This window comes from Meriones unguiculatus, chromosome 15 (assembly GCF_030254825.1).
Source record: "Meriones unguiculatus strain TT.TT164.6M chromosome 15, Bangor_MerUng_6.1, whole genome shotgun sequence".
Lineage (NCBI taxonomy): Eukaryota > Metazoa > Chordata > Mammalia > Rodentia > Muridae > Meriones > Meriones unguiculatus.
In genome coordinates this window covers 76,927,410-76,941,621 of record NC_083362.1, presented here as the reverse complement: position 1 = coordinate 76,941,621, position 14,212 = coordinate 76,927,410, and the positions used below count along the sequence as shown (strand labels likewise).

The following is a 14,212-nucleotide window of genomic DNA, read 5'->3' as shown; positions in this document are numbered from 1 at the left end:
AAACAGCCAAGACGACTGTTATGAATTCAAAAGCAACTGAGATTTGACAACAGTTATCTACTTACTTAATTAAAAAAAAAAAAGAGAGAGAGACCCCCATCCACTCATTTGGTACTAAATTAACTTTAAGGCATTAAAAGTTACTCAGAATCTCACCATCTAAACAAAGCAACCTGTGATTGGCAGCCATAGGTGGCTGAGAGGACTCATGCCAGTGTGCCCGGGGCATGACCAGTGTTTGGTGGTCCTTTCACAGATCACGTTCTGGCAAGGACACATGACCTGTGTGTGTGTCATGTGTATGTGTTTATTATTTTTCATGGCTGCATAATATTTGTCCGCATAGATTTACCATAGTTGGACAACTATCCCTTGAATACTGAAACTTCACCTTGGCACTGCTTTCTGCTTCTCACTGAAACATGTGTGCACGTTTTCTATTTCCTTACAGGGACTTTAGAATCAGCCATATAAAGGTCTGTTTTTGAGAGGGAAAATGAAGCAGACCGGAGGCCACATGTCCTTCCTCATCCCCAATTTTAGCAGAAAAATTATGCGTGTTTGGGTTTGCGTCCATAAGTCAAATTCCTAATGCACAGCTCTCCTTCATACAGCAAGGAGTTGTCTCTTTTATGAATCCTCCAAATCCCACAGGTGGAAATGCTTCAGTGAGCAGATTAAAATGATTCAAGATAACTGATGTGCCTTGGCCAGGATGAGCACTCCCACAAGGAAGTGGGAATAAGGGTCATTTTGGAACCCAGAGGCAGCTGAGCCGCCCACCACCAGAGCAAGGTGGGGACCTGGTGGGGGCTGCACACAGCGTCTGCTCGAATCCTCAGCAGGAGGACAAGAGAAGAATCTCTGCATGAAGGCCAGCCCTCCAAATGAGTGCTTTGATCAGCCACTGTCTCCACTCCAAAGGCTGTTCCTGGCCAACCAATGACTGAGATTAAGTCCCTCCCTGCAGCCAGGCAGCCACTGGTTTCTTCCACAGAGAACATGACCCCGCCCCACTGTCGTGAGAACCCGCCCTCTGCCTGGCTCAGCTGCACACATCACACCTGTGGTTCCTGGTCTGTGTCACTGAGGAAGGTGAAGGGGCTCATGGGCAAGCCAGCTCGCAAAGCTATGGTGCCATGCTGAAGCTAGTGCAGGTAGTCCCTCTCCTGGTTTCAACAGACATTCCATCCAAAAGCCACCATTTCCCTCAGGCTTAGCCTGCCTCCCAGCAAAACATTCTCCTCCCTCGCACACCCCATGCACCAGCAGCAATGGTCCCTGCAGGAGCTCAGCTGAAGGGCAAGCTTGCCTTAAGGAGGCCACGGCGCCCCAGAGACAGCAGGTCTATTTGATCATCACTGTGCCCTATCGAATCTTTATTCCACAGAGGAGGAAGAGATGATGAGTTGTTTAAAATGTTGTGAGGACCTTGCACAGGCAGCAAGGTCTCTGTCTAGCATTACCCTGCCTGCTGCCCAGCTCACAGCTCCCCTGTATCAACGACATTGCCTTAGAGGGTTGGGATTACAGCAACACAGCACACATGCAGCTGAGAATGAGGTGTTGCCAGCAAGCCTGTCTAGAGATTGGATTCAGTCATCACTTCCAGTGTTGGGGCTTCTGAGCTGCCCTGGAAAACCTGTCTCTCCCCACAAAATAAGCCCTGTGGAGTTTTCCAAGCCAGGGTTCCCCAAAACTCTGGTCTGCAGGGTTGTTCTGAGTTCAAGTATGTTTGGGAAACGCAGCCCCGGAATGAACCTGGAGCCCCAGGCATACAGTTTGAAGTGTTCCCTGAACCTCCGATGGGGCACTAGCCTGCCACTTTGGGGAGACCTTTCCCCAGCAGCTCCAGCTCCAGCCCCAGTATCCAGCTCTCGGGTCCTCGACAGGGTAGGTGGACCCTGTTGGCTGGTCCCCAGCTATGCACCCATGGTGTGGTGCCTTTGAATCACTTGTGTGGGGGCGGAGAACCACTGGAAGTAGTGTCTGCACCCACACCACCCAGCGGAGGAAGCCACATGTGGATAAGACAGACACTCATATGAAAACTGCCAGCCAGCACCAAGTCACCCAGATCCCTGAAGACCTGTTGGGCCTTATAGCCACTGGCTCCTAGCATTCCTCCCACAATTTGACAAAAGAACACTCACAAGAGCATAGGTAGCACAGGTTGTGCAGCCGCCAGCACCCTGAGGTGCCACGAACTTCTTGGATGTCCCCCAAATACCCAGGAAGTTACTTTCAGCCCCTGGAGGACTCACTGGGCAGCCATCCACAGGTCCCACTAAACTCAGGAGTGAGGACACAGGTGTTCTCAGACAGCTACCTGTGCCCAGGGAAGACCCTGCAAGCCCAAGCAGCCCCTCCTCTCGCTGGCCTACCAGTAGAGTCCTGACTATGCCAGCCGTAGAGAACCCTGGGCTAGGACTCCAGGAGGAGCAGCCCACGGTCAGGGGCAGAACTCTCCACCAACACACAAGGTGCTTGCAGTGACTGGCAAGGCGCTGCACTGTCATGCTAAACACACAGGCAACTGTTGTTTTCAGTGAGAGTCCAGCCCCGACTGCCCAGCCTGATGGCTTTTAACAGTGACTCCAGGTCCTGCTTCTAAGTGCTTTTTATTTTGCAACTTGGTTTCAGCAGCTATGACTAGCAGAAAGAAGATTTGCTTCCAAAGTCGCAGACATCCAAATTTTGGGGGTAGGGTGCCATAATTCTGCATTTGCGGGTGTTTTCTTTTTTTGTTTTCCAAGCAGCATTTTGTCTGCCTTTGTTTTCTCTGACAATCAGGATCTCTTGTTGTAATTAATTAAGATGAATGGTATTAGTTTGTAACTTTTTTAGCACATGGGTTTCTACCTCACAAGATTTCTTCATTTGGGAGACTTCAATGAGGTCAGAGAAAATTTTGACCTTAAGTTTAAAACAGGAATCTCAGAAGTTTTGTAGATGAAAAAATACACTTAAAGCCACAAAATTACCTAACAGTGGAGTTTTTCCACAAACATCAATTTTCAAAGTACAGTTTCCATAGATTCATTTTCTTATACCCCAACCCCCAAAAAGAAAAGAAAGAGCTATTCTTTCTCTTCCTCTATTAAAATGCTGACTTTGCCTCAAGGTCCAGACTGTTAAACTTCCCAAATCCCTGCACACAACTGTCGTTGGCCGAACATTGCTGGAGGGTCAGGGGTGGCAAACATTTGTATCAAAGTATAAGAGCAGAGCCAGAGCTCCATCCTGGCCTTGGAGAGGCGGGCAGTGGGGAGCACTCAGCAAAGAGGACTCCTCCCCACAGTCCCACTTCAGGACGGTGACACTGTGGCTGGGCACTGGGCACAGAGCAGCCTCAGGTCACACTCACAAGATTCATGCCCCTCCCCAGGGGAAGGTGATTGTTAACAGAGGCAGAGCCCAGGGCTGAGCGAGGCTGGTCTGGGAAGAGAGAGGCTGAGCCTAGAGCCTAGTGCTGTCCAAGAAGCAGTAGGTAGGCTGGCGGCATCTTCGCTGTCCGGGAAGAGGGAGGCAGAGCTCTCCCAGCTACTTAGGCTGGGACATGACTTTGCTTTTTTCCTACCTGGTAGACATTAAGGGCGTTCTAACAACAGGCCTCAGCTGCAAATTAATCAAGGGGCCTGGAGCAGCATTGAGGGTGAGGTAGGAGGGACACAGGAATAAGGGATGTCACAGTGGCTTATCTCATTGCCAGTGGAGCAGGGCTTCAGTACGGTTCACGGTGCCTGGACTCCTGACTTACGTGCTAAGGCATGAACTCAGGCCCATGTCCTAGCACTGGAGAATTCCAGAAGCCTGAGAATTAAAGCAGCCGGCATCTTGAGATCACTGAGCAGAGGCCGGTAGGATCCACAAAGACTGAAGCCAGGAATCAGTGTGACCGAGAGACAGCTTCAGCCCAAGAGACAAGAGGCTCCAGATGGGCCCAGGGGCTCCAAGCTGAAGGAGAGGCTCTCCAAAGGTAGGAAGAGCGCGGGGTGAATGCTCCCAGCAGCGACAGGCAGTCTGCTGAGGGAACACAGAAGGCTGGCAGAGTCCCAGTTTCAACCGTGAGATGAGGATCTCGCTGTGACGCACCAGCTCTGTGTGCACGCTGTGGCCACACGGACAGAACATTCTGGAAACAACAGATCTAGTCCACGGTGCCAGGAAGAGCAGTCATTGCTCATCACATACAGCTCAGTCACAACTGTGGATGCCGGCCGTTAGGGTAGTCCATTCTGTAGCATGCCGGCTTCATCAAACAGAATAGGACAAAACTTGACTAGTGGTACAATTTCTCTGTGAAAGAGAACATCAGGCAAAGGGATCTCCCCTGCAGACGCCAGCCGTGACTGCAACCAAGAGGTCACGCCCAGTAGTGGTGCTAGCTAGCTGAGTGAAAAATGATTTTTTTTTTTTTTGACAGTGTTGCCTCCTACCTCAGCTTTCCTAGTGCTGGGATTACAGCTATGGACCTCTTGGCCTGGCAAAATGCTGTGGACACTTGGGATGATACCTCACCGGGTAAAGTGCTCACCCTGTGAGCAGGAGGACTTGAGTTTGACGTTCCACCCCTCCAGAACCCCTGTGAAATGAGCTGGAGGAGTGTGGCAGCACTTGCCGTCCTACCCTGGGGAAGTGGAGGCAGAGGGACCCCCAGGACTCACTGGCAGCTAGGCTGGCATGCTTGTGACCCCTCAGTGGGACACAGTCTCAGGCTTTTTAGAGAAGTGTCCGTCTATCCATACTCTTGCCTTCTCCACTCAGGCTGGACCCCTGCTTTCCATGCGTGTGGCAGTACTCCAAGCAGTCCACAGATGAGTTCCAGGCTAGTGAGAGATGCTGTCTCGAAACACAAGGTGAAAGCGTGTGATGAACGGCAGCTGAGCTGGTTCTCTGGCCTCACATCTAATGCTCCCGCATGTGCCATGTGTTTGCATGTGCGCACACACACACACACACACACACACACACACAGTGTTTATCAAGGAAGACAGCGGAGACATGGTCTTGATGGAACAGCCCAGCAGAGCGGAGACCTGGGGACAGCACAAAGGAGAACGGCGCATAACAGATGAGCCCAAGCCCTGTGCTTCGGGTCTCTTCCCAGGGCCCGAGCTGCGGTCTTGATGGGAAAACTGGCCCAGAGTGTTAGGAGCCAGTGAGAAGCTGTGTGTTTGGTGACTCTAACGGCTTGGTTTTACCTTCTTCACCAGCCCGAAGCTCTACAGTGTGTCAGAACCAGAGTGGAGGCTCCCGGGCCAGGTAACAGATAATTAAGCAGCAGGTTGTGCTCAGCTCTGGGCTTCCTCTCCCCCACTGCCAAGGAAATCGCACTGTGCCCTGCAACTGTCCAGGCCGGCCACTGGTCACCCTTCTGGTTTCTTCAGACACTCTGCTAATCGTTGCCAAGCACTAGCCACGGTGGAGCTGGTTCCTAGGAGTACTGGCCAACCCCATTGCCCAAAGAATCACCAGGCATGGCAGGGCATGCCTGTAATCCAGCAGTCAGAGCACTGACAAAGAATCACCAGGCATGGCAGGGCATGCCTGTAATCCCAGCAGTCAGAGCACTGACAAAGAATCACCAGGCATGGCAGGGCATGCCTGTAATCCCAGCAGTCAGAGCACTGAGTCTGAGGGATTATAGACTCAAGGTCAGTTTGTGCTACAGAGCATGGCTCAAAAGAAAAGGAAAAAAGGAGGGAAATGAGAAGAAAAGTAAAACAGAGATTAGGGCATAATCCAACACTGCCCCAAACGCACCCAATGACCTCCTTAGGCCTGTAGGTCTTATATTCCATTTCACAGCCTCAGGGTCCTCCCTCAGCCCATTTTAGTCTAAACCAACACATCTTTTCTGTCTCAGAGAGTTCACCTCCTTAGTCAGCAACACGGAAATGACATGTGTGTCTGCATATTTGTTTGCGGAGCATCTGTTACACACCCACCCGAAGCCTACGGGACCCAGGAGGGCAGAGGCCTCTACATCTGCGCCCCCAGCCCGTGGCTGACATAGAGCCTGTGCTCAGTAAGCATTCTGTAAATAAAGCAGGAATTCCCGGGGAAAGGTCAAAGTGAGTTTTGGAAACTTAGGTTGGTTTGGAGAGAAGCCAAATCTTGCCACAGGTCAAGGACCTGGTGGGCAGGGAGGGTTGACCATGAAGGGGCAGAGGTGCCCTGGGATGCATGGGCCAAAGACACAAAACAGGGGTGGAGGGGAAGAGCCCAGTTTTCAGGAGCCACAGGAATATCAGCGCTTTGCACAGGGTGAGACCAGAGCCCCTGCCCTCCACTCCAAGCTTTGGAAGCTCAAAGGGCCAGATCTTAAAGACTTAGAAAGCACTTACATGTGTATTTGTACATGTTCATACAATAAAATATAATGCAGTCCCAGCCAGCTTTATCCAATGGGCTGGAAGCAACTCTAAGGGCAGATGGATATGGTTCATGGCAGGGTGTGTGTGTGTGTGTGTGTGTGTGTGTGTGTGTGTGTGTGTAACTGATCAAAAGTGGAGATGCAGGGACTGAGATGACAATGTAATTGTAGGCTTGAACCTCCATCAGGCCAGAGTGGCAGAGGGTCTCAGAGCTCATGAGGATTTGGATCTTGGTGGCGATTGGTCCCTGGGTTGGGGTCCTGGATTAGTAGGTATTAGTCTGGTCATGTCCTTCCCAGGAAGCACCTGGCTTTGTTCCTGTGTCCCCATCTCCAGATAACACAAATGGCTCTGTAGTATAGTATAGAAGTGTAGACTCCTGGGTCTTACTTACAGTGCTCTGAGCTCTGAGGATGGAGGTGTGAACTGATAAGGTCAGCTAGGACTGGAAGTGAGAGAGAGAGAGAGGTGATGGTCTTTCCAGGTGGGAAACTTATCCCGGAAGGAAACCTCCGAGGACGACCTTTATGTTGGGGTAAATTCACCAGGTGTGGTGTGCTTCTCTGGCCCCGTGGGTGACCCCCTTCTTCCCCTGGACGGACTCTCACACCCCAAAGCTACCCTCTTACTAGGGAAAAGGGCGTGCCAACTCAGGAACCGCATTCATCAGACTGGGTGCTGGATGAGTCTGTGGAATATTCTCTCAGTCCCTGTGGCAGGACCCGCCCACTGGGGGCAATGAAACCCCTGGGCAAGTGGTCTGGGATGACGTAAGGAAGCAGTCTGAATAACTATGGGGAGCAAGACAGTAAACGGCACCCCTCCACAGACTCTGCTACAGCTCCTGCCTCCACGTTCCTGCCTCCACGTTCCTGCCTCCACGTTCCTCCCGGGACTCTCCTTAAGGATGGACTGCGAGCTGTAAGGTAAAGTAGACCCTTTCCTCCCCAGGTTGCTTTTGGTCATGGTGTTTTATCACATCTCAGTCTCAGCTCCTGCCTCAGTGTCCCGAGGCTGCTGTAAGAAGCCAAGAGTGTGGTCGCTTAACAGCTGCAACTTATTCCTCCAGGTGTAGATGCAAAATGTCCCAGATCATGGTGGCTGGGTTGGTTCTTTCTGAGGCTGAGAGTGGGTCCATGCCAGGCCTCTCTTTATTTTTGAGTGGCTGCTGGCCCTGGCATTGCATGGTTTGTAATGAAGACATACCAGTGCCTGCCTGAATCTCCAAATGGCCTTTTCCCCTTTTTCTCCTACAGACAGTGTCATGGGATTCAGAGCCCTCCCTAAACCAGAATGCCCAACTTAATGTTTGCTCTGCTAGGGCCCTTTCACCCACTAGGCTCACCCATGGCTTTCAGGGATGACATTATCGAACCCATAACCCTGCTTATGTCACGGTCACAAGCAGACACAGCTGGCTGTGAAACTAGAGCCCCCTGCTCAGGAGGGCTGGTGAGCCAGCGGGGACGGTACACGGCAAGGATCCCGTCACCACACACATCCTCTCACGGGACAGAGGGCAGCATTCTGCTGAGCCAAGACCCTTGTAGCCCGTGGTGTCCCCACGAGGTTCAGTAATTAAAGCTTGCCTCTTTTAAGAGACAGTCACGGGAACCACTCCTGTCCTGAGTTACATGTTGTAAACATATAAACATATCATTCCCCAGCCCACTAAACACAGTTAAACATCAGTGAGGATTTCAGTAACAAAGAGTGGCCATGCTCCACACAGGGCTGTGGATGGACCTAGGCACTCTATGGCTGGCACTAAATGTCTCCACCCTCCTGGACTCTGGACCTGCTACCTGCGTGACTGTCAGATCCTCAGGGAAGATGTGTCCTCTGAGGGTGGCTCACTGGCCCGTGCCCCTCTCTGCTGATGTCAAACGGGAGAGCCTGGAAGTTAAACCTTTTGTTTTTCTGTGCTTTTCTCCCTTGTCCAGTTTCAAGCAGCTCACCAGGCTCTTTGTAATTTTCTGGCCTCGGGGAGTTTTTTGTTTGTTTGTTTCCAGGCACAAAGCCAGAGCAGCTTGAAACCAAAGGCCCTTTCTGTCTTTTGTAAAACTCTAACCTTGTATCATAAACAGTAAGCCCAGGGAGAGTGGGGGAGGGGAGGGCTGGGTGTCCTGCCCACCTGACATCTGACCACAGTGTGATCTGAACCGGGTTCTTGCCTCTGGCGAGGGGTTTTTAGCACTGAGCCCAGCAGATGAGAAGTTGCCACAGGGGCGCTATCAGGGAATGCCGGTGAGTAGAGCCCTCTCGAACAGTCCAGGCCTTTGCTGCCCATGTGGGTGTGTTTGCTGCCAGCTGGGCAGGCAGTGCTCAGCGCTGAGTCTCAGTTGGCTTAAGAACACAAAGATGAGGGCCTTCTGGCTTGAACATGTCCACTGTGAGACCTCATCTCTACTGAAACGTACAGGGAAAAAAAGACTCATTTAATCTGTAGACTCATAGTTTTAGAGCCCTAGCCACACTCCCCAAACAAGGCGAGGGCCTCAGAACAAGATACAGGAGACTAAGCTGAGAGTTTCCCAAGGTTGGGTGCAGACCCAAGGTGCTCAGCATGGGTCCCCAAAGGGAAGTGGAATGAAAGTCCAGAGAAGTGCTTCCTGAAGCTCAGCCTCACTTCCATGGTGCAGGCCCAGAGGTGGAGGAAGCAGCTTGCAGCCTGTCTGGCAGGAGCGCCACCAGCTCAGGGATGACTGCGATCCACCTCACACTCTGAACAAGATTACAGCCCTGTGGAGAGGAGTCCCTGAACGCTGGGTAGGAACCTGTGTGTGTGGCCGGGGCTCTGGATGGGAACAGGGGATGATGGGTAAAGATGGAGGAGCAGAACAAGAGTCATCTACAACTGGCTCAGAGTGAGGTTGTCAGCATCTGGAAGAGACAAGCCCTAAAAGGAGCAACTGGGTGGCCAGAGAAGGACAGAAATTCAGAGTTCAGACATGACTGACACAGCCAGTCAGAAACCCTGGACAGAATACAGTGCTCACTAGAAAAAACTCAGTGGTGCTTGCACATTAAGCTGGTGGTTCTTAATCTGAGGTCATGACCTCTTTGGGGGTCAATTGACCCTCTCACGGGTCAGATACCCATATTTATGCTATGATTCACAACAGTAGCAAAATTACAGTTATGAAGTACCAACAAAAATGATTTTATGGGGGGGGTTACCACAACATGAGGAACTGTGGTAAGGGCAGAGCATTGGGAAGGCTGAGAACCACTGCTCGCGACCAAATAGAAGAAGGTAGACACGGGGATCCCAGGATCCAGTGAAGCCAACATGGAGACCAAAGCGTGGCGGGGACCCCCGGGATGCACTGACGGCTCACTCCTCCAGACGAGACTAGGAGGGAAACAGGTCTCCAGCGTCTCCCTGGAACCCACGTTTGGCTGTGGAAACACAGGTGAGCCACACGGACCACCTTTCCTGATTTGGGAAGGGGCACAGCTGTGCTGGGCTGCATTTCAGGGAAAGAGCATCAAGTAACAGCAGCAGGTCTAGCAAAGGCGAGCAGAGGAGGGCTAAGCTGGACGAACAGAAATTATCTTAATTGTCTTACTATTCTCCGTCACTGTAAAAGGGGTTAGATTTCAGTACAAAAGTTGACATCACAGGACTCAACCTCCCTCTCCTAAGACTGAGACAAGGGTTGAGGATGCAGAGTGCAGAGGAGCAAAATGGGGCTGTGCATCAGGACAAGCAAATCAGAATGGAGTCAGAAATTCTCACAGGCTCCCGGGGCAGGACAGCCCAAGTGAGGCTGGGGGACAGCCCACCCCAGCTCTCAGGGGTTACATCTCCACCCACTTTCCCTACACGCCACAGCCGCATGCCAAGGGGCCACTGGGGCCAAGACGCAAGCGGAAAGAGTAGCCTCTCTCTCTCTGGACTGCTGCTGGTCAGACCACCAGTACCTTCCACTTCCGAGGAAGATGCCCCACCCCGCTGCCCAGGGTCTCCTGGCTTGAGCAAGACTCAAGTGCTTGTCAAGGGCTGACCCTCTTCCCACAGTGGGTACTGAAGGGCTGTGCTCGTGGGCACACTGTCCAGACACAAACAAGCCACAGAGGACAGGAAGGCCACACTCAGACCCAGCAGGAGGAAGGAGGTCAGCTGAGGAGGCCAGGGCTGGAAGTAGAATCCCTGGGAGGCAGGGAGGGACTCATGGCAGAGAAAGGGCAAGCTGGTGTGTCCTGGGGAAGGTTCCAAGAGCGGCTCTGAGCTGGCCACATTTCATTTCCTTGACTTCCTGGTCTCTCCAGAGCTCACCCTCCACAAGTCTGTTCTTTTGAAGCAAGGCCGACCTGACAAGGCAGGTTGTCACATTCCACATCTGTTCTTCCCGTGATCCAGCCCTCTGAGCGACACAGCTCGCCCAGTGACACAGCTCTCTTTACTGGGGGAATGCGGGCTATCTAAACCTGGGGAAGTGGGTAGGAGCGAAGATCATTGGCTGGGGTGGAGGTGCTGGGAATGCTTCATTTGCATGGAGAGAAATCCCAGGCCACATGACTACCAAGAATGAGTGCACCAGGGCCTGCAGGCACCGAACAGAGAGGGGGCAATCCTTACTCCTGCCGGTCTCAGAATTTTAAACATGTTCAAACATGTCAAAATCTCAAGACAGAGATTTTGGGGGTCTGGACATGTCTCTACCTCACTCTAGCTTCAGGCTGGTTCCCCCAGCCACATGGTTCACATGCCCCACAGGGTAGGGCCATTCCCAGCAGTCATCACTCCTGCTCCTTCATTCTCCATCCCAAGAATGGACTGAAGGACCAGGTTGGGTGCCACACGGCTTGGGCTTCAGCTCAGCTTTAGCATGGAACTTTAAGTGAGATTCCCAGCACGAAGCAGTGCTCATGGTCAGGCTGTAGACATAGATCCCAAAAGGCTGGCTCTCTGCTGGGGCTGGGGACCCATCTAGGTCCAGCTGCCCTCCCTGTGTGAGGCCACCACACTGCCCCTGGCCTTCTCCCATCTGGCTCAACACTAACTCACTTCCCGGAAGTAAGACTCTCCTAAGTTTAAGCAGAAACAGAGGAAATGGACATAATACTTGTGCTGTCTGGTCTTATATCAACTCGGCACACAAACTAGAGTTATTTGAAAGGGGGAAACCTCAACTGAGAAGCTGCCTCCATAAGATCTAGCTGTTAGTGATTGATGGGGGAGGGCTCAGCTCGTTGTGGGTGGTTCCACCCCTGGGCTGGTGGTCCTGGGTTTTCTAGGAAAGCAGGCTGAGAAAGCCGTGGGGAAGCAGGCCGGTCAGCAGCACTCTGTGGCCTCTGCGTCAGCTTCTGCCTCTCGGTTCCTGCCCAGCTTGAGTTCCTGCCTGACCTCCCTCAATGATGAACAGCAATATGGAAGTGTGAGCCAAATACACCCAAATATGCCTCCCTCTCCAACCTGCTTTTTGATTGTGGCGTTTCGTTGCAGCAGTAGAAACCCTAACTGAGACAAAACTCGGGCCATCTTATATGTTCAAACACCCATGCAACTGATCAAATCCCGCACATGAGTGGGTCCAGAAGAGAAGACCCTGGGAGGTGTGGGACAGAGGCCAGTCCTTCTTGTGGGGCACAGCATTTGGGAGGCTGAAGTCTGAGATCACCTGCCAATGGCTGAGCCATTTCGTGTGAAATCAAAACACAGGTGAGCCGGGCACCCAGCTGCAAGCCCCGTGTACAGACTCCTGGCTGCATTTTCTTTTCCTCAGGCCTGCTGACCCACCTCTGCTCCTGAGATCCTACCTTCCTAGATTCTGCAGTCTGATGACTCCAGCTTAGGGAAGGCTGCTTGCTGACTGTGGCTTCCTGAGCTTTAGGGGCTTCTCAGGAGATGTGGTCATTCGCACAGCTTTCTGCCAGAGCCAGCGAAGAAGCCTGGGGTTCCTGTGAGGGTCCTCTAAGCCTTGACGATTGGCTGCTGTTTTCCTGAGTCCTGGCTTGTATTAACTGCTCTCACCAGAGCCATGAGCAGCAGTTTGGGACCAGGGTGGGAAGATCGGTCGGCATCCCTCCAGTGACAGTTTGAGTGCTGACCTGCAGTGACCCCCCAGAACACTGGCCCTGGCACACGTGAGTGTCACCCTTCCTTGGCAGAGAGACCAGCAGACGATTCCAGAACGGAGGAGAAAAAGGACATTCTAAGGAGCTTTGAGCATTCTGAGTACCAATTTTTGGTCCTAGAAAGGTCACTATGGCTCTTTCTGGAGCCATAAACATGAGACCTGCTCAGAGCCAACCATAGTGGTGAGCTTTGAGGATGAAGCCTCAATGATCTTCATGACCTTAGGAGCTTTATGTGCTGGGGTCTCTCTCCTGACCCTCCCCAGGCCCCGGGAACTCACCAGCTGACGGCAGCACCCCATTAGGTTGTATTTTAGTATCACAACCACCCCAGACTTTTCATCTTCTGAGGAACACAGCTCTGGCCCCACAAAGCAGCCTCTGCTGTGAGGGGTATGAAATCACTGACAGCCGGGATGAGGGAGGGACCTGCCTGCTCACCATCGCCTAGTGCTGCTGCGTCCCAGCCCAACCGTCCCCGAAAGGCCCCCAGGGCTCTGGGACAAACAGTCGCAGAGAAAACTCTCCTAGGGTGTGGCAGTTTCAAAGACAGAACACACTGGCCGCCAGCCATTGCCTGGGTGGGCCAGCCCGGGATCCTGAGAGCCAGCCGCCCTTTGCCAGGGAGGCTGAGTCGCTGCCTGAACACTGCTTCCTTCCCTTGGCAGAATGTAGGAAGTTGGCCTCTGGGTCTCAGAGACGTGCAGGATGGCTCCATCACAGCTGCTCCGGGGTCCTGCTGGGGAAGCAAACTCTTCTGGATACCTGCCACAGTGGTCTCAGGCCTCCCTGGCCTGCAAGCCTCCATAGAGCTCCAGGCAGTGATGTTCCAGACATGCTGGGTCCTCTGTAGCCATCGAGTCACTGACGTTTGCAGATACTCCATGGCTGGCAGCCACCTCCAGGAGCTTGAGCAAACCTCATACCCAGCTGATGGCCTCTGTGTGGCTTCACAGAACTCTGTACTAAGCAATACGTACAGAACAGAGGTCCAGGTAAGAGGGCACTCAGGAGGCTGGAACACAGTGGGGGCTCTAGCAGGCACCCCACCTTTCCCCTCTATGGGAATTTGAATGAAAATGGCCCCCATAGGCCCATAGAGAATAGCAACATTAGGAGACGTGGCCTTGTTGGAAGAATTGTGTCACTGGGGGTGGGCTTTGCGATCTCAGATGCTCAAACCAGGCCCAATGTCATTTTCTCTTCCTGCTGACTGCCAATCCAGATGTAGAACTCTCAGCTACCTCTCAGCACCACGTCTTCCTGCATGCCGCCATGTTTCCTGCCCTGATGATAATGGACTAAACCTCTGAACTGTAAGCCAGGCCCTATTAAATGCTTTTCTGTATAGGAGTTTCTGGGATCGTGATGTCTCCTCACAGTAATAGCGACCCTAACTAAGACTCCTCTCCTTCCTGTTTGAATTTGCTCTTCTTTCCAGTAATATTCATTTAGCATGCGAGAAAAAAGGTCCCCCACTTCATAAGAACACTGGAGACCCAGCGTAGTGAAAGCGAAGCAGTTTTTTTGTTTTCTCTTTTCCTTTTTTAGATCTTGCAAGTCAGAGCAGTTTATGAAGCCTACCCATGTCCAACTATTTCCCCAGCATTTAAGTAACTGGGAGGGCACAATCTTCCCTGTCACCCGAGTCTCCCTTTTCTCCCTGCCTTATGTCTCTCTTTACAGCCCCATATGTTTTATGACCTGTTTATTTCAAAGCTTATTGGACACATGACCTTTCAGGCAAG

At 52.2% G+C, this 14,212-nt stretch overlaps 1 protein-coding gene across 1 annotated transcript; it reads left to right on the top strand.

Annotated features, from left to right (window-relative positions):
- Positions 1-6,161: 6,161 nt before the first annotated feature.
- Positions 6,162-13,817, top strand: LOC132647953 (uncharacterized). Its single transcript, XM_060367845.1, has 5 exons — positions 6,162-6,270; positions 7,210-7,306; positions 9,023-9,149; positions 13,133-13,459; positions 13,690-13,817. The coding sequence occupies exons 1-5, from the start codon at positions 6,162-6,164 to the stop codon at positions 13,693-13,695; spliced, it is 666 nt and encodes a 221-aa protein (XP_060223828.1). The 3' UTR covers positions 13,696-13,817.
- Positions 13,818-14,212: the final 395 nt, after the last annotated feature.

Excerpts from the sequence above, each read along its gene's own strand:
- LOC132647953 (XM_060367845.1), top strand. The coding sequence starts at position 6,162 with ATGAAGGGGCAGAGGTGCCCTGGGATGCATGGGCCAAAGACACAAAAC. Across the intron at positions 6,271-7,209 it reads ATATCAGCGCTTTGCACAGG|ACTCTGCTACAGCTCCTGCC; the intron begins GTGAGACCAGAG and ends ACCCCTCCACAG. Across the intron at positions 7,307-9,022 it reads GATGGACTGCGAGCTGTAAG|GCCCAGAGGTGGAGGAAGCA; the intron begins GTAAAGTAGACC and ends TCCATGGTGCAG.